Genomic DNA, 23,916 nt, shown 5'->3' with positions numbered 1-23,916 from the left:
GAAACTCATGACACTCCCTTCCCTCCTCCCAACTCCCTGTTTTTTTTACCTTAATAACTGATCCTCCAGACCTGATTTTGTTACAGTGAAATTGATAATGGTAACTTTAATGCATACCTGGAAGAGAAGCACAGAGTGCATAAAAATGCTTAAGTGCAAACTAATAAAATACCTTTCTTTATTAGAACACGGCTCATAACTACCCAGGTGGATGTATCTCAGGTCTAATTGCACACACACCTATCCCCACACATACTTCAGGTGTAATGTCGCTTATAAAATCCTCATATTTTTTCACTGCCAGTATGAGTGACAATCTTGTTCCTCAGACACCACAGTTACAGAATCCTAGATCGTGTTTTATGGAAAGGTGAGCCAGTGAAGGATTAAAAGCAGTATTTTGGAATTGACAGCTTGGGTTCAAATTTGAGCTGCACCCTTTAGTGACTGTGTCATCTTGGACGAGCCACTCATCTGTGCTGAGCTTTAGTTTCTGATATTTAAAAATTTGGATAATTATAGTGAAAACTCATAGGGTAGCTGTGAGAACTAAATGAGGTAATAAAATCACTTAGTTACTTATGACGCAATGTGTCTTTGCTTGAAAGAAGCTATTACTGATAATAAACAAATAAAGTTTATATATTTTGTCTAATAATATTTTAATGAAAAATTATGGCTGGGCGTGGTGGCTCAAGCCTGTAATCCCAGCACTTTGGGAGGCCAAGATGGGCAGATCACGAGGTCAGGAGATCGAGACCATCCTGGCGAACATGGTGAAACCCCATCTCTACTAAAAAATACAAAAAACTAGCCGGGCGAGGTGGTGGGCGCCTGTAGTCCCAGCTACTCGGGAGGCTGAGGCAGGAGAATGGCGTAAACCCGGGAGGCGGAGCTTGCAGTGAGCTGAGATCTGGCCACTGCACTCCAGCCTGGGCGACAGAGCAAGACTCCATCTCAAAAAAAAAAAAAAAAAAAAAAAAGGAAAATTATTACTATAATATATTCTGACATCACTCGATAAGTCAATAGCAAAAACCAGTAAGTATAACAAGGGTGTGTGAATGAACACATGGCATCGTACTTCAAGGATTTTGCAATATGGTAAATTACATATTGTAAGTTTGTAATATTTATCTTATTACAAAATCCTTGAAGTAGGATTGATCTCTTTTTAGAGATGATTGACTTGAGGATCCTGGAAATGGGATAATTTGACCCCGTGACAGAGCTAGGCTTGGGTCTTGTGGGCAATACACCCTCTCAAAAGTTAAATAAGTGAGAAATCAAAGAGTGAAAGTTGGCACATTGGTCGCACTTCTTTTTTGGGGGCAGTATCCATCACCTCAAGCATTTATCATGTCTTTGAGTTAAAAACATTCTAATTATGCTCTGTTATTTTAAAATGTACAATACATTATTGTTGACTGTAGTCACCCTGTTGCACTATTATATACTAAATCTTATTTAGTCTATCTAACTATATTTTTGTCCCCATTAACTATCCCTACCTTCCTGCTCCCCTCCATTCTCCTTCCCAGCCTCTAGTAATATTGGTCACTTTTCTAAACTCTGAAATGGGACTTGGGACATGAGCCCCGGTAGTGGCTGTGTAATTAAACTCCTTGAGGCTGACGAGGAAAATCCTAACTTAAACTTTCAATGATATTTCCCCATCTTATTCAAGAAGTGTGTCAATTTCATTCAACCTGAACACATCTGGTGAAGACAGATAGCTATGAGCAATTCAACAGTTAAAATGAAAGTGACACTCTTTGGAATGGTATATTTAAGGATATTTTTGGGAGGGTTGTGGTGGTAAGAAGTAAAGTTCTGAGGTCAAGTTCCTTTCCTAGGTAAGAGCCTGCAGAGTGCACAGATGTGCCAGGAGCTGGGGCAGCACCTGGGCATGTGAGGGGGGTTGTGGCCAGGGAGAGCCCCGTGGGAGATCTGTGGGACGGGCAATGGAGCTCCAGCTGTCTTCATTTCTGTTGCAACTACCTTGGACACTGTAGTACTAGAGTAGGGGTTCTTCTACAGTCTTCTGAGTCTCAGGGACATATGTATGGAGTGGAGCTCACACAGCTCATCTCAAAGAATCTAAGAGCATGAGAAGGGGACAAGATACCCCCACCACCCATAACTCTAAGTGTAGACACTGGACCTCTAGATCATGATTCTCTAGTGTTGTCTTCTTCCTAGAGTTTTCAAACGGGTGACCTCTTTATTTGGGCACATATGCTGTGGGCATTTGCACATTTAAATAATGACACCTCCTCCTCCCCCATACCCCAGCCCCATGGACTCTCAACTAAGCTCTGATTCATTTATTAGTCATAATAACAGTGACAAAAATAGTCTTTGCTGATGGAGGAAAGAGAGAGTTTAAAAGGGGGATGTCCTGTGTTTAGAAGGAGTGGCTGTGGACCAGAAGGGAGATGGTGAGGGCACTGGAGAGGTGTGCAGTGGGGCGAGACAGAGCATCGGCCTGGGCCCTAGTGGGCAGAGGCTTGCAACCTAACTAGATGGTGACGACAAGGGTGATTGGAATCAGAATCAAAGCTCAGAAGAGAAGCAAGAATGGAGGATGGTGGAAGAAAGGGGAGTGTATAGAAGACGGGAGAATGGGGGAGAGCTTTCCCTTCGGGTGGGAGCCCATCAAACTTCAGAGATTCATTACACCATGATAATCCAGTTAAGTTGAGAATTCCAGACCAGTAGTTCATACCTCAGGCAGGTAGTGGGGATTTGGCATTTTGGTTGTCATATAGAACCTAAAGTTTTTATCATAATCAATGTCTGAGTCTCCAAGACGGATGAGTAGTCGGCCACCACTGATAAAAATTTGTTTCAAAAGAATGGGTTCTAGAGCTGGATCCAAGGTTTCCTTAAGCTTAGAAATTAAAACAAAACAGGACAACACAAAAAGAAGCAATTAAAATAGATAGCATCAACTTCACAAAATTCCTTAGGCCTCAAAATGTACTGTGAATGAACAATTTTCCAGTGATCTGATGGATATTTATTAACATCCTCACACTACCTCTAACAGTACCTACTTTCCAGTGAGCATTTTATTATCAATCTAAGGAAATAAGAGCATCTGAAGGCAATATATCTATTTACATTAATCTTACACACTATTCATTTCCATGAGAAGAAGAGAGAAGCTGGGTAGATTAAATCATTGTGGGTTGGACTTCAACAGGCCCCACACAAATCGAGATCTGTTCATTTTCATGGTTGTTTAAAACCAGGGATTGGCAAATGACAGCCTGCAGGCCAAATCTGGCCCCATGTGGCCATTTTTCTATGACTCTTGAGCTACAAATGGCTTTTACCTTTTTAAGGGTTGTAAAAACATACAAACAAAAAAACACTAAACCAAACCAAAACAAAGAAGAATATGCACAGAGACTGCATGAGGCCTGCAAAAACTGAAATATTTACTCCCTGGCTCTTTACAGAAAAAGTCTATGAACCCCTATTCTACATGACCATTATGCCTTTTTCCTCAAAGTGAATCTGACTGTTGGTAGGAATGTGGGCATGCAGACATTGTCCAGGGATCCCATCAGAAACATCTTTATGTCAGGACATATGTGATGGGGTCCCGTGGCCTGTGGCTTTCAAAATTTGACTGTCATCCATTGTAACACATCTATTTTACATTGTGACATGGTACCCACACATGTAAATTCTTCAAACAAAAGTTTTATGAGATAAAATTTACCTTTATTCAATATAATTTTGGGATTCAAAAAAACTCTATTTCATTTGAAAATGTTGATTGAGATGGTCGCAACTGATTTCATGCCCATGAATGGGTGGAGACAAAGTTTGAATATATCACCCTAGCAAAGTAGAAAGCAGCTAGGTGTATAATGCTGATGACCCCAAGGCACAGAGAGTGGGGAAGAACCAGTCAGAGTGTCCTGTTCCTGGCTGGGGCTCTGACAAGGGCCCATCCACTCTCCCAAGAGCACTCCGCTACAGTTAAAACACTTTTCTGTCCAGAGGCAGAACATCACAGAAAACCTTTTGTCCGCTGCCATGAAAGAGGAAAGTCCCTCAGGATCTCGCATGTCATGAAGTAAACCTGAGTTCAGGAATCCAGTTTGGGGCTAAAATACCTGTGCCAAAGTTTTCTAGAGACTTCATTCTCTCCCGTGACTGGGATCCATTACAGAACCACCCTCGTGTTGGTCAAGGCCAAGCTTGGTCACACTGAGGCCCCTTGTGCTCTTTGTGGCTTGAGTGGGGAATAGTGTAACTTGCGGATTTCCTAGGCAGGCAAGGCTGCTTGGATAGTTTATGTAACCCTTCCATGCCTCAGTTTCCTCATTGACAAAATGGAATAACAATAGTAACTATCTTGTGATGGGGCAGTGAGGATTAATGAGTTCATATACATAAAATACTGAGAACAGAGTCTGGCATGGAGTGAACATGCAATAAATATTAGTTAATGCTAACATATTAATTACAATTCCTAGTCATCATGCAGGTGCTGCAGCTAAACTGCCCTAGTCCATGGTCTTTTTGAGCTTTCTTTCTTTCTGATGAAGCAGTGATACTTCTAGGCACGGTTAAACTGAGACTCAACTCACAGCCCATGTTTTTGCTCGCTCGTTCTTTTATTACTTATAGGAAAATAAACCATGATCATTAACCAATCTCTTTTGTGCCCAGGGCCTTTGTGCTGTTCCCTTTGCTTGGGAAGTCCTTCGCTCTAAGCCTGGCATATGGCTGAGCCCATCACATAGGTCACAGCTTAAATTACTCCCTTTACCCACATATCTAAATCAGACCAGCCTTGGTGGCTTACCCATTGGTGACTACCAGCCCCCTCTTTACTCTTTCAAATCTTTGATCACAAGTTTCTTCCCCTCCCTCTCTCTCATTTCTTCTCTCTTTCTTTCTCTGTTCACTGTCTCTGTCCCCACCTCGATTGTAAGCTATTGAGGACAGAAACCACATCCATATTTTTTGCCACTGGTTCTCAAATAATGTTTGAATGAGGGAACAATTTAAAAAACATCCATTCTTGCAATGATAGCCAAAGAAATGGAGCACCTAGACTCAACAAACAACACTGCCCTCCCTCATTCTTCTTTTTTTTTTTTTTAACAAAAGTTCATTCTTATCTAATTCACTCAATCCAATTCTGACTTACACCCAAGTAAAAAAATAATGTTTATACTCACTAGAATATTTTACTGGCTTCATATCATTAGTGTATGTACATAATCCTGACCGCACTACTGTTGTGAATTTTCAGGGCAGCTCACCATCAATGGCCATAATGAGGCCTGTGAAACAGCAGTGTCGGGAAACAGAGGCCAGCCCTCTTAACACTAAAACAATGTCTGAAAGTCAACAGGTCCTCCCTCCTACCCCTCTTGCAATGTGATAATGTATTGTTTAAGGAGAAGAGGAACTGGTTTGACCAATTTGAAAATGGAGTTGACTGGTGTCTTTAGCATGACGGGGATGTGGCCTATATAGGATTCCAGATATGATTTGAAAGTTGGGAACTAACATGAGAAAAAGAAGTGAAAATCAAACCTCTTCCAGTAAGACAGGTAAACCAAGTCGGATTGAATTCTTGAGTATTTGTAAGAAATTACTATCTGTAAGCTTAACGATTTTTAAACCACTTTTGCTTTCCTTGTTCCTTATCCAACGGTTTGCCTGTTTGGAAAAGCACAGAGCAGAACATTTGCTTCAGAGCATAATAAATGGCTAGAAAGCGAAAGCTTTAGAAGAAAGTGTGGAAATGTTATTCAATCTAGAAACAAATTGGAAATATATAAACTATACTGCCCTGCCTCCCGGCAATAAAGACATCTTTTAAGCCCAATGTTTGGGACTCTTCTTTTTGTTTAGATGTGGAAGAAATAAAGAAAAGAGTCATCTGGGAACAGAGATCATGCTTATGGTATTCAAGTTGGTCTCCCTTGCTTACACAGTGGCTCCCTCTTCCAAACCCTATTTAGTACAACCTGATCCATGAACTTAGGGAGTCAGAAAATGGGATGCTGTCAATTGTAAATTCCAGTCAGGCTTGCCCTAATATTCGATCATATCCTGACTTCAATCTCATTCCTCAGACCTTTTAGGAACAAGGACTACAGAAGAATGAAGATCTGTGGATTTCTGCCCTCATAGAAAACAAAAAACAAATGGTCAGTCCCCTAAACAAAACCAATCAAAACCAAGCATGGGAGAACTTCAATTCTTTCTTTCTTACTTTCTCATCCACAAAATGAGGGAACTGGACTAGAGGACTTTAACACTCTCTTTTGGGTCTAAATCTCCACATACGTTAAATCTAAATCTCAAAGTACATTGAAGCCCACTTTTATATTTTTTAATAGCTAGCTCAACATTAAGCAGAACCAAAAGTCACTCTCTGAAGTATTTGCTACACACCTGATCTTGGGGATCAATCATCAAAGGCCATCGTCTGCCTTTAGTAACCAAAATGCCATTTTCTGTTGATATCAAGTCACGGGGCAGCCCATCAGTGTTCCACTGCCGTATCTCGTAGGGATCTCCAAGAATGTTAATGAGACTGAAGGAAGGATCGATTGGGATCTCCAGAGACTGACAGTCCTGGATCCAACACTCTATAAGCTGTAGAAGGAGGAAGGATTGCTTGAGTAGAGCCAGGAAAACTCAGTAAATGAGGGCACATGCAAAATGTGGTGGGCAGCGGTAAGTCAGTGGCTCAAGAGCTAAACCCTGCCAGTCTCCACAGATGTGCTGGCATCAGAGCATGGGACACAGGAAGTAGACCAAAATCAGGAGGCCTAGGTACTTTATACCATTAGCTACATGTGACTTTGGAAACATCATTCCCTCTATCTGAACCTCAGTTATCTCACGTGTAAATGACTGGGTTGTCACAGTGGTTTTCAACCAGGTTTGTATTTTCCTTGTTGGGAGAGTCTGAAAGCACGTGGAGAAGTTTGGGGTTATCACAATGACTGAGGGTGTACAAGCAGTCAGTGGATGAGGGAAAGGGATGTTGGCATATTACCTCCTTCAATGAGTGCACAATAGAGACCTGTCTGTCCCCAAAAAGCACAACTGGCCCCAGTGAGAAATATGGCACCCTAAGACCTGAGAGCTCCTGGAGAGTCTATATGAGGGTACTACATCAGGTTTTATAACTCAAGGACAAGGGTAAACATTTTTAGGAAGACATTTTGAAAAAATGACTGTAAAATTCTTTCAAATAATTTCATTTCCTGGAAAAGGCATGTAGATGAAACTTTTATTCTCTGATAAATGAGAGGCCGGTCTTTCTTTTTTTCCTCCCTCCCTCTTGTCCTTCCTTCCTTCCCTCCCTCCCTCCTTTCTCTCTCTCTCTCTCTTTCTTTCTTTCACAGAGTTTTGCTCTTGTTGCCCAGGCTGGAGTGCAATGGCGCCATCTCCACTCACTGCAACTTCCATTTCCTGGGTTCAAGCAATTCTCCAGCCTCAGCCTACCGAGTAGCTGGGATCACAGGCACCCGCCCCTTTGCCTGGCTAATTTTTGTATATATATATATATATATATATATATATATATATATATTTTTTTTTTTAGTACAGACGAGGTTTCACAGTGTTGGCCAGGCTGCTCTTGAACTCCTGACCTCAGGTGATCCACCCGCCTCGGCTTCCCAAAGTGCTGGGATTACAGGCGTGAGCCACCACACCCGGCTGAGGCTTTCTTTCGTATAAAGGTAAAAGCCCAAGGAAGCACAGATTCCTCCTGGTCCTGCCTGCTCCTTTCTGTTGACTGGCCCTCTGTTGCAGTTTCACCAACTGAGAACATCTCATCCAGGCTGGCTTTACGTGCCACTTCTGATCATAAGGGTAGGGGACTCACTGTCTCTTTTCCTTCCCCCAGGTTTTTGAGCTGTGTAAATGATGAATAGCTTTCTAAGACAGGAGAAGGAAGGGGAGGAACGTGTTAAGGAAAGCCTAGGGGTAGACCATCACTGGCTGATGGGGGAGTGAAGGACTGTGAAACATATAAGGAAATTCTACCATGAAGAACCTCTACAGGGTAGAGCCTCCATCTGAACTCAGAAAAATGAACCACCCCCGGCTCCAGTTTCAGCTGCTTCTTACCCCTCCTTACAGAAAGCAGGGTTACTCACTGCCTGCCTGTACTGGGCTGTGAAAGCCCCATAGTAGGCCACACAAGCTGCTGCTATGAACACGTTCCCAGTGATATTTGAGATTTCTTCCTCAAACTTCTGTATGCTTTCTTCCCATCGAACCTGCTCATCTTCCAATGCTGCCGTCAGCTTTCCAGCACGTACTAGACGTGCTTTTGTCAGGGCCATCGTCTTTGCTAGAAAAATTTTAAGAAAATCAGATTACACTATTCAATATTTTCAAAAAGTATTAAAAGCTTATTTACCTGTTTCTTTTTAGAGCAGAACAGCATTATTTAACTAATGATGTCAATACATCTCTATGAAACCTTACACCAATTCAGCATTCATTCCCATTTCAGAATCAAGTCTAAGTTTGCCTTTTCCATATCGAGAACTCTGAAGACAGTGTTTTCTGTATTCTTGTAGTATTTAGTTTCCGGATCAAATTCACATACTGTTTTGTGTTTTAATGTAACATGCTCCAGTAAGGCTTGCTCAGGTACAGGATGTTGAATATATAAAATACATGAGTTCTTATTTGATCCTAGAAGGCTAATTAAAATACATTCTATACATTGGATAAAAGCTAAAACCTGATTCCCAAAAAATTCTTCCTACTTCTGAAAATCAGGCATTTCCTGGCCAATGTAAATTTTATGAGTTACTTACCCAGGCTTTCTTTTTCATTTACACCTTTGTCATATTCATCTTGTAAGGCCCGTATTTGATCTTCTACTTGTCTTAGTAATGTCTGCTTTTCTCTCAGGGTAGCCATGGTAATGTCAAGTTCAGCCTAATAAAATCAAGCAACTGTTTAAGAACAGGCCCAAAAAGAAGGCTGAATTTGCCCATTAATAATACAGATCTAAAAAAATTTTTATATATGTTCCTCTTTTCATGCCCAAAAAGACTTTGATGTGATATATAAAGTTAAAACAAATATAAATTAGAGTAAAATACAAGAACAGAAGTAAATGAAACAAAACAAAATCAATAATAAAGCCCAACAAAATAAATCATAATAGAAAAACAGGTATACTGAGCATTTGGGATGAATTAGGTATCATAATGGATTATTAATTTTAAATGATGCAACAAATTAAATATTCATGCCATAGTGGAAACTAATATTTCCTAAGTAGTTCTCCACATCAGAGGTCTGCAAACTATGGCCTGCAGGTCAAATCTAGCCTGCTGCCTGTTTTTGTACAGTCTGCAAGCTAAGAATGGTTTTTACATTTTTAAATAATTAGAAAAAAATCTTTAAAAGAATAATATTTAATGAACTGTGATAATTGTGTGAAATTTGTACTCCAGTGTCAGTAAATAAAGTTATATTGGAACATAGTCACGCTTATTCATCTATGTATTGTCAATGACTATCTCTGCGCTGCAACAGCAGAGCTGAGTGCTTGCCGCAAAGACCATATAGTCTGCAATGCATAAAATATTGGTTCTTTGGGTCTTTACAGAAAAAGTTTGCCAACCCCTGCTCTATAGCCATAGTTCTTTCAGTAAGCTGCTCCACTAAATGATCATTCTTTTTTCTTCTTGGGAAGATGAAGGGCCTCACATCCAATGACAGGGTTAAGGTGGTTCTAAAACCTCAGATGACACCATCAAGCATGGAAGTATTTAGCAAACAGATACAGACCATCAGATGCTTGAGCTAAAAAGTACCTTAAAAATAATAGATTAATTCCCTTTTTTTCAGATGAATATACTGAGGAACTCATGTTCCTCCTATGCTGAAAGAAGGCTGATTTCAGAGGCAATTTCTGAAAACCAATTGCCAGCTTTTGTTTAAAACAAAAGCTAATTTCCAAGAGTTTTGTCACTGTCTATATTGCATAGGACCATAGTAACATTATACAGTGAACTTGAATGATTGGCGATCACGGCCTTCAATTCTACACAATATCACATTACAGAAAATGTACCTGTGCGGCACGGAGCTTTTGTCTTTTTGGTTCAACGACCTTGACCACTTGAGAGTACAAATCCATAGCTCTTACCCACATGCACATAGATTTACATGCTTTGGACACTTTCTCCACTTTTTCAGGCACAAAATCAGGATTATTAATATACTTTTGAAGCTTTGCCAATATCTGAGGCTTTATGTTCTCCTTATCATATTCTAAAAGCCTTTTTAGAAAGTTAGAGTCACCAAGAAGTTGCTTTGCTGATGCCCAATCAGGCCTGAAAGACAGACATGATATATTAATAGCACTGAAATGAAGCAATATAAGAACAAAAGAAATGTATTTCTTTGAAAACATTATGGTATTATCCCAATAAGCAGGTAATTTTAATCTCGGTACTGTAATTCTAGTAATTGGTAGTTAGGTGCACCACAATTAATTCATGGGGCGAAAAGAAAATGGGTGACTAAGGTTCCATGCAACCCAGCTTTGGTAGAGAAAGAATTACAAAATTGTAGTTTTAGAAATGTAAGGCATTATAGAAACAATAGTTTTATTTTTAAAATGTCGCAGGCACTCACATTTTACCTCCTTTGTCATAGTTCCCACCCTTAAAATCACCTGCCAGGACACTGCAATTGCTTTCTAACTGGGCTTAATGTCTCTTTGAACTTTGCTCGTCTGAACTTTTGCCAGATTGATCTTTCTACCATGAAAATCTGATTAGATAAAAAACGTTCAACGATTCTCAGTCCCTTCTGCCCACAGCTCTCTTTCTGTGCTCTGCAGAGATCTCTGGGCCCTACCGAGGTACCAGTTTAAGGGTCAGTGGGAACTTCTCCACCCTGTCTCCTGGAGGCCTGGTGGTGATGTGGTGCTCTGAGCCCTTTGCCCAGTTTTACACAGAAAGATTCATTACAACATAATTTTATTGAAAAAAAGTTTGTATCGCTAAAGAAAGTTTGAAAACTACGTATCTCCAAGATGAAATCTGAAGTGTTTAGTGCAGCATTCAAGACCTTTCAGGACGTAATCACTGGTCTCCTGCCCAGCCCCATCCCATTCCAAGAACATCAAAGCTCATTCCTGAGCTCGCCTATGGTCCCACTATCCAACTGAGCATCGTCTTCCAAGAAACCTGCTTGCACATCCCCAGCTGGACTTAGGCGCTGTTTGCTCAGCACTCCCAATACTATACAACTCTCACGTTGTAATGAAATTATTAGTTTTCATGTCTGCTTCCCACTAGCCTGTGTATATCTTGTAGAGAAAAACATATCTTCCATCATCTAGTACAAAATAGATGTTGGGGAAGAAAATGTTCCTTGAATCAATTTGTTGAATGACCAGTTGAAGCAATGAGAAGGTGGAGAAGGGAATGAATATATAAATTACCATGGAGGAAAACAGTAAAGAACTCTTACTAGGTATCATGGCAATATGTGATTCTGAATTACTCACTTGGCATTCAAGAGAATGGAGATTGCTTCCATTACTGTCATGACCAAAGCTGGGGGCTTTGTAAAAACTCTGATTTCAGATATATCTGCCTTATCTAAGGAATCCAGTGCTTTGTTGGCAGCATCCAGTGCAAGTAGTGCCTCGTCAAGATCTCTTTGAGCATCATCAGCTATTGCTTGGGTTTCTTCAGCTTTGACTTTTGCTGTTGCTTCGTCCTCCTGCACAGTGTTACGGACCTAACCATTGAAACATGACTGCTTAAGTGGCCTCATTATTTGAATTTTAATGTTTAAAACAAAGTCAATAATAATGAATCATATTTGTCCTTTGGATTAGAGTAATGATGAAAGGCTACTAGCTAGATTGCATTTTATGCTCTCCTTTGTCCATCTATGTCATGCCAATAGCATAATGAATATAAACTTATAACAAACAGTTCCATCTTAGGAGAGACGCAGTTGCTTTACATTTGTAGGTGGTGCTTTTCTCAAAATTCTCTGTCCCATTCATTGGGCTGCATTAATTCTTGGGGACAGAGCCAAACTGATTTAGTAAAGGGAGATTGTTTACAACTTAAAAGCATTTCTAATTGCTAAAAAAAAACTTTGCTAAATCTATCATTTAATTATTTTAATAACATATATAATTAAAAATCCAATCGTGTCTCACTGTATATAAGTAATCAGTTGCTGACTGAAGCCTTTTCCACATTCTCAGGAACTGCAACATACCTGATCGGCACTTTCTTGATCCACTGCCAATTTTTCCATCAGGTCTTCAACATCTTGTGATTTTATTAAAAGTACAGGCTCTAAAGCTGAAAGATCTAATTTCATTTTATCTACTAGTATGTTTGTTTCTAGTAGCTTAGTGAGACCATTCTTCACCCGATCTCGTGCCTAAGTGACAATGAAAATTTCTATTATAATGAGTATTATAACTCTAAGTTTACCGGTATCAAACACGTATTACTCATGTATTAGACTTTTACATCTACAGAATTGGTAAATCAGTTTGTAATAATTCAGGTTGTGAACATATTACAAACTGGGAAATGTTCAGGCAATGGAACTCTAGAAATGGCCATGACATTCATCACAGTTGTTTCGATCCATGCCCTCTGGCCACAGCAGTGGGACGTCACTGGTCTGTGGCTCACTGACAGTGAGGACCACGTGGTACTGGTTTTATTCCCTGTGGTAGCATGTTGAATGAGTGAGAACCACATGGTACTGCTGTTTTTATTCTCCGTGGTAGCATGTTGAATGAGTGAGGAACAGGTCCAGATATGAATCCCTGGAGGTTGCAGCTCTGGAAGCTTGTTTGCTCTGGCCAGCAGGGCTGAGGACCCCTAGGGAGATGAGGTCCAGAGGGTCTAGCTCTGGCTGCTGGATTTGAACCCACTTCCCTGTGGTAGAAAACTCTTGACCATGATCAAAGGGGTGGTATCTGGTAAAGGAAACACCTGGGAAGAACTGTTTTTCTAAAGTGAGTCAGAAAGCTTGGCTCATGGCCAGGCGCGGAGTGGCTCACGCCTGTAATCCCAGCACTTTGGGAGGTCGAGGTGGGCGGATCACGAGGTCAGGAGATGAAGACCATCCTGGCTATGGCGAAACCCCATCTCTACTAAAAATACCAAAAATTAGCCGGGCCTGGTGCCGGGTGCCTATAGTCCCAGCTACTTGGGAGGCTGACGCAGGAGAATGGCACAAACCCGGGAGGCAGAGGTTGCAGTGAGCTGAGGTAGTGCCACTGTACTTCAGCCTGGGCGACAGAGCGAGACTCCATCTCAAAAAAAAAAAAAAAAAAAAAAAAAGGATGCTTGGTTAAAATGGGCAGATTTCAAAAATATTGGTCAAGTTATTTCACAAGGCAGGCATTTTACCAGGTAAAAATCCTCCAAAAAATTTAAATATCTATATTGTAAGTGCTTCCCTTTTTGGTGTGTTTAAAATGTAGAAAATTGTAGGTCATATTAATATCCTGATGATGATGATGATGGCAGCTTCTATTTTCTGAGCACTTTATATATGTCAGATCATAGTTTCAGGAATTCACTAACAGTGTCTTAAATTCCACGACAAGCCAACAGGTAGACACAGATTTTTGTTTAGCCTTATTTTCTACTAAGGCTTAGAGAAATGACTAATGTGCTCAAAGTTGCACAGCCAGAGGCAGAACACAGGCTGTACATAGTTTGGCTGATACCACTGGCACATGTTTTTAAAACACTGTCTGTATTGCTTAACAAAATGTTTTCCTCTGTATTAAATACCACAGAGATGACAAGTTCACTGCATAACTTTGATGGTCTTGTGATGCCCATATCATTCTACTGAGTAAGGATACTTGCATAAATGACAGAAGGAATATATATAAAATTCTTGAGAAAGGAGAAGGCCCTCAGACCGACAGCAGGAAACACTTTTTGGTCATATTTTAGGTTGTCAGGGGCACATGTCAGGATGGAGAGAGCCTGATATGGTTTGGATCTGTGTCCCCACCCAAATCTTATGTTGAAATGTAATCTCCAATGCTGGAGGTGGGCCCTGGTGGGAGGTAATTGGATCATGGGCACAGTTTCTCATGGTTTACCACCATCCCCCCTTTGGTGCTGTCATCACGATAGTGAGTTCTTGTGAGATCTGGTTGTTTAAAAGTTTGTGGCACCACCCCCCCCCCTCTTGCTCCTGCTCTTGCCACATAAAATGTGCCTGTTTCCTCTTCACCTTCTGCCATGATTGAAAGTTTCCCGAGGCCTCCCCAAAAGCTGAGCAGATGCCAGCATTATGCTTCCTGTACAACCTGTGAGCCAATTACATCTCTTTTCTTATAAATTGCCCAGTCTCAGGTATTCCTTTATACCAGTGTGAGAATGGACTCATACAGGGCCCTGACAGGTAAGACAGTGCATAGAGTCTCCACGCATTCTCAAAGTTCCGAGTTCAAGGAAAACAATATTTTCATGGACCATATTGAACCTACTGAAATAATCTGCTTCCTTTTTTCAGACAGCATAGACAGGTAAAGATTGATAAGCTCCAGATAGGAGGTGGGTGTTGTGTAGTACCGCCTGCGCAGCTCATTGTAATAGCGCTCTGCCATGCTGGAGACACTCAGGTGAACGTTCACGCACATCAAGGGAAGCTTTTCTTTCAGGTCCTCATTTCCAGTATCGACTTGTGAGAAAAATGTCTTTGCCACAGAAAGAAGTGCTTCTCTGGGCCACTGTGAATCAAGGAAAAATCTAGAAAATCTATTGTGTCATTTCAATAACATAGTTTAATACCAAGAAAAACATATTTCTCAAGAACTCCTCCTTGCCCAGTCCCCTCTTCACCTAGTTAACTCCTACTCATGTCCATGGTGCTTAATGAACTGAAGGACTCTGTCCATCTGAGGGGTGCCTGGGTCTGCATTTACTGACCAGTATGTCTCCACAGTATCAGGCACACAGAAGTTGTTCAATAAATATTTGTTGACTGAATGAATTAATGATTGGGTGTTTCTAGTATTCCATAAATAAGTCATATATGTTATAGGGACCTTATGCTCTCACTCCGTTTGTTACATAGTTGGGACCTCACGTCCATCATTATATTGCTGTCCTGCACACCTCAACTCCTTTGCTCCTCTCTTGCTTCTTTGAACTCACCTGAGCATTGGTCAAATGCAACTCTCTTACTCCATGTCTGCAACTGTGCAGCTGAGCATGGCTGGAGAAAAATGCACAACCTTGCCGATTAGTATCACTTTAAATTTTTGATAATTAGCTCTTAGTGCAGCCCAGAAATGCTTCTACCTTTTTTAATACATCAGTTTTGTGCTCTCCTGAGTATTTCACACCTGATTCTACTTCCTTAAACTGCTGACACTTAGTCTTTCTTCTTCACTCTCAGCTGATGACCACACTACCCATATCACTAAAAAATAACAGCAATGAAAACAGAACTTCAGTGAGCTCTTATCCCCACATCTTCCCACTACCTGCATCTGTGCTCGTACATTTTGCCTCCCCACTTGTTACTCAGGGGTAGGCTGTGGATGCTCCCTGACTAAGTCAGCCCCTTCTTTGAGGACTCATTCTCATCCCTTCTTGCTTAATCAAGGTCACTGGTCCCACAGTGCTTAACTCGGTATGCTGCATCATCAACATATTTATCTTTTCTGGATCATTTACATCAGTACACATGCATGCCGCTTGTGTTTCACATTTAAAAATACTTCTCTCTTGACCTCACACGTCCCCTAGCTCTTGCCCCATCTTTCTGCTTTCCTTTGGGGCAAAACTCGAAAGTGTTGCCTATAATCATTGACTCAGATTTCTCTCCCCTCTTCTCTCTTGAACCCTTTCCCCCACCGTCCATTGAAACAGATTTTGTCAAGATTGCTGATAACTTCCACATTGCTAAATTTAATGGTCTCCTCTTCCTTTACAAATTCTGTTTTGTCTTTGTTCTATGATTGCCACGGTCATTCCCTACATGAATAAATTCCTAGTAGGCTTTAAAGCTAATACAAGTACCCATGAGTTACTCTTGGACAATGTGTTAACCCCTTTAAAGTCAAGCAAGTCCAACTTCTCAAACAGATATCCTGGGATGTCACCAACCTGCTCAAACCAGTCAATGGTGCAGCAGTTCACAAGCGATGGAAACATCCTGCACCGGGACCGAAAGGCCTCCCCAACTGGGCTCATGCAGAGAACAATGTGCAGCTTCTGACGCACTCTGCTGATAAAGTATTGAAACACCTGACAAAAAGAAAGATATTTTTTCAATTTAAAATAATGATTAAGCAACAATGAAAATCAGTGTTGGCCAATGCATCTAAGGCTCCCAATATCAAATATAAAATGTCAGTATAGTAGACATGTAAATTTTCTTATTCAACATTCACTCCAACCTCTTTCTCTCACACAGTCTGGAAAGATTAAAAATGTCGTTTTGCAAACTCCATTGCAGCTAGGGTTCTGGATGTGATTTAGGTCCCTTTCACCCGTGTACTTGAGGAGATCATTTGAATAAAGGGCCATTCATACAAGGTTTTGCTGTGGGGCAGAGGACATCTGGGAGAGAGGGCCAGGGTGCTGCACAGCATCAGGTTTTACAAGTGCAGAGTCTGGCAGAAGTCACATGGTATGGGAGGTTTTTTTTCTTTTTCAACTTTTATTTTAGATTCTGCGGGGACACGTGCAGGTTTGTTACAAAGGTATAATGAATGATTCTGGGGTTTGGAGTGTGACTGATCTTGTCACCCAGGTTTTCAACCCTTTCATCCCTCCCTCCCTCCCTGCTCTTTTATTCTGCGGTGTCTATTGTTCCCATCTTTATGTCCATGTTACCCAATGTTTAGCTGTAAGTGGGAACAGGTGGTATTTGGTTTTCTGTTTCTGCACTATTTGCTTATGATAATGACCTCCAGCTGCATCCATGTTACTGTAAAGTACACGATTTCATTCTTTTTTACGGCCATGTAGTCTTCCATGGTGAACACATGTCACATTTTCTTTATCTAATCCATCATTGATGGGCACCTGAGTTGGTTCCATGTCTTTGCTGTTGTGAATAGTGCTGCAGTGAATATACAGGTGCATATGTCTTTTTGGTAGAATGATTTATTTTCCTTTGGGTATATACCAGTAATGGGATTGCTGGATCAAATGGTAGTTCAATTCTTAGTTCTTTGAGAAACTATCCTGGAGCTACTATCTCTGGAACTGGCTCCTGATTTCAGCTGCTTCCTGATGTGATGGAGGACACATGGCTCTAGAGCTGACAGTTGACACAGAGGCACACTGACTGGTTTAGTGGCTCCCTGCTTCAGCAGGAATGGTTGTGGCAGAGGCAGCTACCTCATTGACCATTGACTTCTACAGTGTACATTTCATATTCATTCCAAGGAGTTCAGTCTGGAGTTTCTTTCTTTGGCCCTTCCAATGATTCTGTATCCCTTTAATAAATTCCTTCCTGCTTACATTAGCAGAAGTAGACTTGCATCTGTACCTATAATCTCCGACCTAGCAGGAGAGACAATTCCCACAAAGGGAAACAGTAAAGATATAAGAAAGAACAGCCAGAAAGTTAAAGAAGGTGCAGAAACCAGGAAAAAACCTGGGGTGAGCAAGTAACGGTGTATGGGATCTAGCATGGTGTTGGAGAATGGAAGCGTGCAGCAGCCACTGTTCCTGAGAGAGTGAGAGAAAACACATTCCTGCTTTGTTGTGTTGTAACATTGCTGCTAGGCAAGGGCATCAACAATACTAGACCTAAGCCTTCAGCTCTCCACAGGAGGATGCTGCAGTGTGTGAAATAAACTGGTGCTTAAAGAGGAATAAGAGGGGCTGGCCAGTTTGGACAAGACTATGACCTCCGTGGGGCAGTGGGATTTCTGTTTTCTGCTTCCCACAGAACTTTCTGGAAGTCCGGTGCACCAATGCTTTAAACACCGAAAATAAAATACATAGAACACAAAGGAAACCAATTATACTGAAAAATATTCTATTCATGGACCCCTTCAGGGGATCAGTGAATGGTTAAATAAAAGGTGAAGAAACCTTTTTGTGATAAAGCCACATAACTACTCTGGCACGTCCTACCTCATCTCTGTTCCCCTCGGAAATTCCTACTTCTTTTGCTCTTGGTCTGGTGGCCGCTAAAACCTGCTCCAGTTCATCCTTTTCAAATAAATTAGGCACTTCACCTGAGTTCAGGATGTTATTTATATCTTCTAGGAACTCCTCCACTACAATCTGTAGAAGAAGGCAGTGATCATTACAACTTGCTCAATCATTTTCCATTTATTACTAAGCAAATATTTATTCTAAAATTCACAGGAATCGATTGTATCTTTAAGAGAATATAATCTTAAAAATTACACGGAACCCTGAAGTTCTAACATAGTAAGTGCACTGATTTTTCATTTTTCCTTTGTGTTTTGTTTCTTAGCATGCATTCCCATTTTACCTGGGTCAAGTCATATGTGCAAGTATTTTATATTCTGCCCCCTTCAGTTACCATTTTATCATTAATACTAACCCATAGTTCTGTAATGTACTCATCATATTTATCACAAATATGGAAGCAGAATGCACCATTGAGCTGATGCACTATACATTTACATGGACAGAGATAGCTTATACTCTTGTTTATAAGAACAATTTTAGGCATATAGCTTTTCTCCTTAGTTGGATTATTTTTTTGAAACAAATTCCCAGGAGTGAGATTACCAATTAAATGCATAAATATTTTCTGGATTTTGAAGATTTTACTATTTCTCATTCAATTCCAGTGTGACTTCATCGATTTTTAACATTTATTTTTGTTAATTTGGAAGGTATAATAAATGCTTTCTTTTGGAGAATTTAGTTTGGATGTTTTTGATTATTGGCAAGGGAAAATATTATCCCATATTTATTACTGTCCATTAAAAAATTGACCTAAAGTTTGCAACCATCTGCATCTTGGAGTTTTCTTTCAAATTTGTATGAGTAATTTACATATTTTGAAATAGACTTTTTGTCTCTCAACACTGGTGCATATTTAAAAGTAATCTCTCACTGTTTATTTCAGCTAACTTTTTAGTTATATAGAAGTTTGAGTACTATACATTTAACTATGACAAGATATCTGTTATTTTATTTTCTTCATTTGAAACTTTTTGCTTTTCTTAATGAACTTGGTATAATTGTGTCTGTCAATTTTCCCCAAGAATAAACAGTAGTTTTCTGTGTTCTAATTTACTTCTGCTTTTATCTTGTTTCATTTTCTTATGTGTCGTGTGACATTTTTCCCTCCTAAAGTTTTAAGTAAACTAATTTGTGTAGCTTCTGATTTTTGATTCAGATCTATAAATGTAAATTTGAGAACTGTTGGGTTGTATTCCATAGATTTTTATTTATATTAAGTTCATTTTTCTTAGTCTCTAAGAGATTTTGACTTTCTTGATTTTTATATGAATATTTTAAAGTCCTAAGACACATCATTAATTTCTCCTTTGATTAAAGCATGGGCAAAGAATGAGTAAGGCTTATGCTTTTCACAATTTAATCAAAATTTCTTTAAATCTAGTATGTGATTAAGTTTTGTAAACATTCAGTAGTATTAGAAAATATTTGCTTTCTCTGTAAAATATGAAATATAGTATATAGCTATTAATTGTAGCTTAGAAATTACATTAGGCAAAATATCTAATCATACTTATTTCTACTTTGTATTTGTTAGTTACAACCAATTAAACTCTATTTTTAACATCTTGCTTCTCTCAATTTCTTCTCACACTTGTAATGTTTTGTGTATATATATAAGTTTGTGTATAGACACATGCACTTTTATTTTTGTTACGTTTACTCTTCATTACTGTAGAACATTTGAGATTGATTGGGGCTTTCAACAGAATGCAGTAACTTTTTGTCTAAAGAGAAGCAACACAATATGATTTGATCTTTGGAGCTTTAATACTTGGAGACTTTTTACATAACTTGTTTGATTTTTTAAAGCAATGTTAAAAACACTATCAGAAATATCTTAATTTTAGGATAATTAGAAACTACAGATAAGCAAAACTAAGAAAATAAAAATCACTCACAATCCCATGATTCAAATGTTTTCTCTTTGTACATGGGGCATACATGTCTAGATATACATTAAAATTTGTATGTTTCTATAATTTTAAAGTTTTTACATAGTGCTCTAGTATATGGTTATATCAGATATTATGTATATGACTTTCTCTCAGTGGACATTCATACTCTCTCAGGTTATTATTTAAAAACATTACAGTAGATATTCTCATAAGTGCAACTGTATGTAGCTTTGATTATAATGTAAAAGAAATGTAAAGGCTTTACCTACATATTGCCAACTACTTTCCAGAAAGATTTTGCTAATTTATAATCTCCCAGTGAAGAATAAACAGGCCTATTATTCCCACACCTCTGCCAACACTGTATATTATGATTTTTAACCTTTATCAACTTGCAAGGCCAAGTCACTGACATTTTTATTTATTATAATTTCCTTCATTAATGGTGAGGTTGACAATTTCTTCAGGTGTTTAAAGCCCTTTGTTTTCTGGAACTGTGTATTCACATTCTACCACATTTTTTCTATTTCTTCTATAGATGTGCTTGACTTTTCCTTTTTCATTTGTAATAAGTATTTTTATAATAGGATACAAACTCATCGCATGTCATAGATATTAAAAATAGTTTTCCAATTATTTGTTTGTATTTAATTCTGCTTACAATATTTTTTTTTAAAAAGGTATGCATCGAATCTATCACACGTTTTTATTCCTTGGCTAATTTCTAGACAGATTTATTTTCTCTAAAGAGAAAATATCCAAGAATAATCAATGTAGAAAGTCCTCTGCTATAGAATTAATTTGAGATCAGTTAAATTAGCTCTCATAGATATAGATGTAATCCTACTTCAATTTTAAAGGTAATTTAACCCAGAAGATAGCCCTTCGTTTTTCCTTTCTGTAGGTAAAGGCATGTTTCCCTAATTGAATTTTTGGTAAATTATTTTCTTATATGCACTTTTATACAGTTTATTACCTTCTGTTATCTTTGCCGTTTCCCTCAAAGAAAAGTTGAAAACTTACTTCCTTGACCTTTGATCAAATTTAATTACTAAGAATTTAAAGAAGGGAAACAATATTTGGTAAAATAAATAAAAATGCATTATAAAAGTCTTTTACAAGCTGCGGGAAATGTGTTATCAAAGGGAGCAGTCCCTTGAACTTCATTCTACAAACTGTTCAAAGCACACACCCGATTGTAACACCCATACATTTCCTGTTCTTACCCATGGGCTATTTAAACACACACCTGGGTGTCGGTGAAAAGGAAAACCATATTCTTGTCTTCTACACCAGCCATTTTGTACAACTTCCTCAGGTCTTCATGAAAACTATCATAATTATACCCCCGGCTGAGTTCAATCTGTAAACATTTGTAACCGCATATATGAGCTGCAAGTCTCGTGAGTGACTGCTTTCCTGTGCCTCCTACTCCGACAAGCAGGGCATTGCCTCTTTCTTGACGTATCATCCGAGCAATCCTGCAAACATCAGAGCAGAGAAAGGTTTATTTCAAGTTCACAGACATGGCTGCTGCTCGGAGAGCCTGCCCCAGAACCGAAGGCTGGTAGCCAGTGGAGTCTCCTCCCGGGGCAGGATGCTGCAAGGGAAGGGCAGGCTGCATCTGAGGCCAGGGTTTGGTAAACAGCACTGCTTGGCTTTTCTCTTTTTCATCCTTTCCCTCATTCCTAACAGGCTGTTGGGTCTCGGCCCTAGTCGTACAAATTTACAATAAAGTAAAATCTCTTTTCCCTGAAGTCTGAAGGACTTTGTTGGAGACCCTACTCGATCTAGGCCACAACTTATATTGTCAATTGGCAAGCCCAGGTTTCCATTTATAAGAATGAGCAAGCAGAAAAAAATCACTAAACCTAGAAAAAGACACCATAGTGCAGAAGGAGAGATCAACAGAACACCTTGAAATGGATTTACTGCAGGATACCAACAAAATTTTAGAAAGTTTCTGATTCATGTTAACATGAATTTTGAAAAGCACTGCAATGATGATACTAGAGAGAGAGCACTCAGAAAGGAGTAAACCCTCCCCTTGCAAATTTAGGAAAAGTTGAGTAGAGATGGAAAATCCACTAAACTGAAAACCTGAGTGGAAGGTGATGAGTCTCACAAATAGAATACCGTGGAGAGTTGAACAGGAAAAGTAGAGGTCAAACTCCAGGAATATACCCAGAACTCAGAAAAAAGATAGCAATCTTAAAATAATGGGAGAGAAAATGGAAGATAAGGAGGGCAAATCTAGGAGACACAAATGGAATCCCAGAGGCCACATCATAGAAATTGCAGGAATGAGAAGAAGGAATAGAATTGAGGCAATGGTGACTGATATGATAGAATAAGCTACTGGGGCTGAACCCACAGCCCCAAAGATCAAGAAAGAAAACTAGAGGAGATACAAAACACTAAATATTTCCTAGGAGATCTATAAGTAATTTACATGTAGAAATTTTATAGTAGAAATCTATGTTTTAAACATAACTGAAAAGTTTATGATTATCTAATGCAGAATAATGGATTATCCCCAAAGGAACAAATAATTTTAGGCTGGCTTCAGGCATCTATTCGACAAGATGACATTTTACAAGACAGTGGTTAGAGGGAGAAAAATACCATGTTATGGCTCAGAGAGTAAATAATCTGCAGAGCCTCCCTAAAAGATTCCTTGAAGATATACAGAAGTATGAATGAAATTTAAAAACCTGAGAAGGGGGAAGGGATATCAGTATAAAGGTGACCAGTATGTATGAGAATCAATTCTATACATTGTTGTTAAGATGATAGAAAAGGGGGTGATAATGTCAATAAATTCTTCTTAGGAAGACACAAAATAGAAACATAATTTAAAACTTATCATTATCATTGTCTAAAATCTAGAAATCATGGGAGAAATGTAAAAGCAGGTTTAATGATTTTTCCTCTTCTTCCCCTTCCTTATTCTGGTAAATAATCTATCTATCTATCTATCTATCTATCTATCTATCTATCTATCTATCTATCTATCATTATCTATCTATCTATCTATCTATCTATGTAGATTATTTATATTGCTGATAATTGATGAAAACAATGTTCAAATATTTTAAAATTATGTGACTTCATTATTTTTTGATTATGAAAACATCACATGGTCACTGTAACTCATGAGAGAAAACCATTGCTAACTCTTTCCCACATATAAGCTCCATCATGGGGGCCTGAATGCTGTCCATTTCTCTGTGAGAACAGTGCATAGCATTTGGTGGGTGCTCCATCAATTCTACGTTCAAGTAACCAATTTCTAGAGACTGTAACAGTTAGTTACTGTACACGTCATCTTTGGTGGCAGGAGATAGGAGCTATGTAGTGTTAAGAATAGAACAGGGAGTCTACGAGGACTTATTTAAAAAGTCTTCCTCCAGGACAAGGCACAGACTCCCAGTCATTATTTAGGATCTTCTGAAATAAGAATCAAACTGAAATTTGTTTCCTCCACCTGTACACCCTCTCCTGCTCCTCAGACAGGTCCACTTTTTCCACACCTTGAGTGACTAGGTAAGACGGCTTTGTCTAAAACCAGGGTCAGCAAACCATGGCCTGCAGGCCAAATCTTGCCTCTTAACCATGTGGTTTTTTAAATGACCCATGAGCTAAGTATGGTTTTTAGATTTTTTTTTAATGGTTGAAAACAACTTTTAAAGAGTAAACACTGCATGTTCTCACTCATACGTGGGAACTGAACAATGAAAACACTTGGACACAGGGTGGGGAACATCACATACCTGGGCCTGTCGTGG

The 23,916-nt window shown here is 39.2% G+C and overlaps 1 protein-coding gene across 1 annotated transcript in view; it reads right to left on the bottom strand.

Annotated features, from left to right (window-relative positions):
* The window catches only part of LOC111551107 (dynein heavy chain 6, axonemal), a 140,374-nt gene that overhangs the window by 101,409 nt on the left and 15,049 nt on the right, over positions 1–23,916 (bottom strand). The window contains exons 6-18 of the mRNA XM_026456435.1: positions 21,378–21,609; positions 18,144–18,296; positions 16,158–16,298; positions 14,531–14,773; positions 12,277–12,444; positions 11,546–11,781; positions 10,100–10,361; positions 8,829–8,952; positions 8,157–8,353; positions 6,436–6,639; positions 5,569–5,694; positions 2,729–2,893; positions 50–117 (exon numbers count right to left, since the gene is read on the bottom strand). Of these exons, the coding sequence (XP_026312220.1) occupies positions 50–117; positions 2,729–2,893; positions 5,569–5,694; positions 6,436–6,639; positions 8,157–8,353; positions 8,829–8,952; positions 10,100–10,361; positions 11,546–11,781; positions 12,277–12,444; positions 14,531–14,773; positions 16,158–16,298; positions 18,144–18,296; positions 21,378–21,609 (2,319 nt within the window). The remainder of the gene's footprint in view (positions 1–49; positions 118–2,728; positions 2,894–5,568; positions 5,695–6,435; positions 6,640–8,156; positions 8,354–8,828; positions 8,953–10,099; positions 10,362–11,545; positions 11,782–12,276; positions 12,445–14,530; positions 14,774–16,157; positions 16,299–18,143; positions 18,297–21,377; positions 21,610–23,916) is intronic.

This window comes from Piliocolobus tephrosceles, chromosome 15, assembly GCF_002776525.5.
Source record: "Piliocolobus tephrosceles isolate RC106 chromosome 15, ASM277652v3, whole genome shotgun sequence".
Taxonomy (NCBI): Eukaryota; Metazoa; Chordata; class Mammalia; order Primates; family Cercopithecidae; genus Piliocolobus; species Piliocolobus tephrosceles.
This window is presented reverse-complemented; position numbering and strand designations above follow the sequence as displayed.